General features: G+C 65.2%; 1 protein-coding gene across 1 annotated transcript in view; it reads right to left on the reverse strand.

The window, feature by feature from the left end:
• The window catches only part of RNPEPL1 (arginyl aminopeptidase like 1), a gene marked incomplete at its 5' end in the record, with an annotated part of 7876 nt that extends 5016 nt beyond the window's left edge, over nt 1–2860 (reverse strand). The window contains 3 exon segments of the mRNA XM_014589108.1: nt 242–393; nt 763–903; nt 2752–2860. Coding sequence (XP_014444594.1) covers nt 242–393; nt 763–903; nt 2752–2860 — 402 coding nt within the window.
• Nucleotides 2861–2870: the final 10 nt, after the last annotated feature.

Raw genomic sequence — 2870 nt, forward strand, 5'->3', positions numbered from 1 at the left:
GATGGTGCCAGCAGGTTGGTCTGCCTGGCCCAGGGCGTGTGTTAGGGACAGCCTGGCTAGCTGGGCCTCGCATTGCACAGGCAGGGAAGGGCCACCAGTGCTGAGCCCGGGGCCTTGGGGCGGGGCTCCCAGAGGCTCACTGCAGCAGGCAGCACGCAGCAGGGAAGGAGGAGGCAGGAGGCAGGAGGCAGGAGAGAGAAGGAAAGAGGCAGGAGGGAGGAGGGAAGAGGCAGGAGCCTACCTGGGCCCGATGTCAGCGGGCTTGAGGTCTCCAGCCACGAGGGCCACGAGGTAGGCAGGCACGGGGTGCTCCATGTGGAAGCAGTAGACACCCTCCTCTTCCACAAACGTGCTCTGGGTGGCGCTCATCAGCACCTGCACCCCCGATGGGGCCTGTGAGAAGGCAGGGCTGAGGTCCCTGCACTGGCTGGGCACCCGTGGTGAGGCCCTCCCCCACCAGAGAATGCCCTGCCTGCACTGCATCCCAGGCCCAGACTGCAAACCTCCTGGCCCAGTCGGGAGGCCACACTCAGCCCAGCCACCTATGGTCCCCACCTCAAGTCAATCAACTCTGCCTGGGGCTACCCGTCACCCCGGGTTTAGGCCCTTCCTGCAGAGAGCCCTCCTCTCAGGGCAGAGGCTCCTAGGACAGCGGCCAGTGGCAGGGGCCATGGTAAGGGCAGGTGATGGAGTGAGTGTAGCTCTGGCCTGCCAGGCTGGTGGGCTCAGCTGCTGCATAGTGCCATGGCTGGTGGCCCTGACCTTGACAACTGCTGAGTAGGTGCACTTGACCGCAGGCGTGTCGAAGCACGGGAAGAAGGAGCGGTTGCACACGGAGTGGCCCTGGGTGAACACGAAGGGCTTGGCGCTGCCATAGGTCAGCTCCGGCTCCAGCCACCAGATCTGCGGGCAGGCAGCGGGTCAGTAAGGCCGGAGCCCCGCGGCCGTGACTGGGCTCCCTGGGCGCAGGGTCACTGCTGCTCTGGGAGCCTTGACACCATCCACCTCCCCACGGCCGCGTGGGCAGCTGAGCCAGCATGGGCACGGCCCATGACCAAGGGTCAGCCCTCTCCAGGTGGGAGCGAGCTGTGCCACAGGCCAGGAAACCTCCCCATCCATGCCAGCAGGAAGAACAGAAAGAGCCCATCTCGGCACCCTGGGCTTCCAAAGGACACCGAGGCACGACTATAACAGTCCAGATCTCCACAGACTGGCAGCCAACCTGGCCCTGGCAGAGAGGGAGCCGGGAACCCGGGACACAGAAAACCAGAACTTCCTGAGGGTCGGTCACATATGGGCAAGGACTGAGCTTCAGCCCAGGCCGGCCCTGGAAGGGGCGCCACTCCAGGAAGGGGTGCACAGAGATGGGTAGAGGGCAGGTGCGCTGCGGGAGGGTGCGCCCCCTGCAGCTGGGGCTGCGGCCACCTGCCTGCACCTCTGCCTTCACCTGAGCTTTCCTGGGCTGTGCCGCTTCCCTCTCCCAGATGCTGAGAGGCCAGCCCCACCCCACTGGGGACCCCGCCCCAATGTCCTCCTGCCACCTGGCCAGCATCTGGCCACACCCTTCTCATCTTTTCTGAGCATTCTGGCCTGTCTAGCGAGGCCAGCTTGTGATCTGGGAGGGCACTCTCGCCCCACCTCCCCTCTGCCAGGTAGCACCTCGTCGAAGCCCTGGACTGTCCCTGGTCCCCTTCGGTGACTAAGTATGCACAGGCCTTCTCAGGACCACAGACGGAAGACCCCAGCGACACTCTAACACGGATGCACAGCTGAGGGCCCTGTGGGGACAGGAGAAGCACACCTGGCAGCACTGCCTCCCCCACAAGCAGTCACCGGCCCTGTCACGACCTCCTCTGGGCTGGCTCCCTTTTCCTTCCCTTTCTGCTAAGCCAGGGCAGCCCATCGGGGAACTGTAGGTGCTCCGGCGGACCAGACTGTAGTCCCTGGAAGGACGGTCCCCACACAGCCCGGAGCACCACACCTGACAGTAGGGCCAGGAAGTCCACAGGTGTGCACCTGCTCTGGGCTCTTCCTGTCACGTGTGGCCTCCTGTGCATCTACACCACCCCTCCACTAGCCGTCAGTTTGTGAGAGTCCAGAACTGACTGCATCCTGGGTATGCACGTGGACTGTCCCTGCACCATCCCGCAAGCCCTACCGCTGAAGGAGGCCGAGGGGGCCTACGGCCACAGCGGCCTCTGGGTGGCAGGTACCCAGTGCCCACAGTGCTGCAGGGCATCCCTGTGTCTGTGTCAGGGGCTCAGTACCCACTGCAGGTTCTACCCCAGAAGGCCCGCAGCCATGCCCCACAGCGTAGGCACCCTCTGCCTCTGCGTGGACTGCTCGTCCCTTACTCCACACCAGAGACCAGCCAGTGTCCTCCAGCCCTCTGAGGGGCCAACGGTGCGACCATTCAGCACTTGCACCCCCAGCCTAGCCTTGCTGGCAGGCCCCAGCACACATGTGGCTTGGCAGGTACTCAGAAGCAATCCTGTTCCCGGGTGAGGACAAAATACCTGAACAGCAAGCCTCCCTGGGTGACATGCTATCCTTCGTCACCACTGGCCAGGACCCAGGACTCTGTCCAAGGCTCCCGAGGGGACCCCGAGGGCAGGCACTTGGACAGCCTCCAGGGCCAACCTGCCCCACCCTCTGCAGGTGCCCCAGGCCCAGGCCACCTGCCTGGTGCAGGGTGCGGCTCGCTGTCTCCTGCCAGGCCTGCAGCCCCGGGGGTGCCCACCCCGGACTCACGGCGGGGGCGTCAGTGGAGGTGTAGCGCAGGATGACCTGGAAGGGCTGGTGCGCCTGCAGCTCGGACGGCAGAGCGACAGTGAGCGAGGAGCCGTAGTCGGTGAACGGGGCCCACCTGA

This window comes from Tupaia chinensis, unplaced genomic scaffold, assembly GCF_000334495.1.
Source record: "Tupaia chinensis unplaced genomic scaffold, TupChi_1.0 Scaffold000332_1, whole genome shotgun sequence".
Taxonomy (NCBI): Eukaryota; Metazoa; Chordata; class Mammalia; order Scandentia; family Tupaiidae; genus Tupaia; species Tupaia belangeri.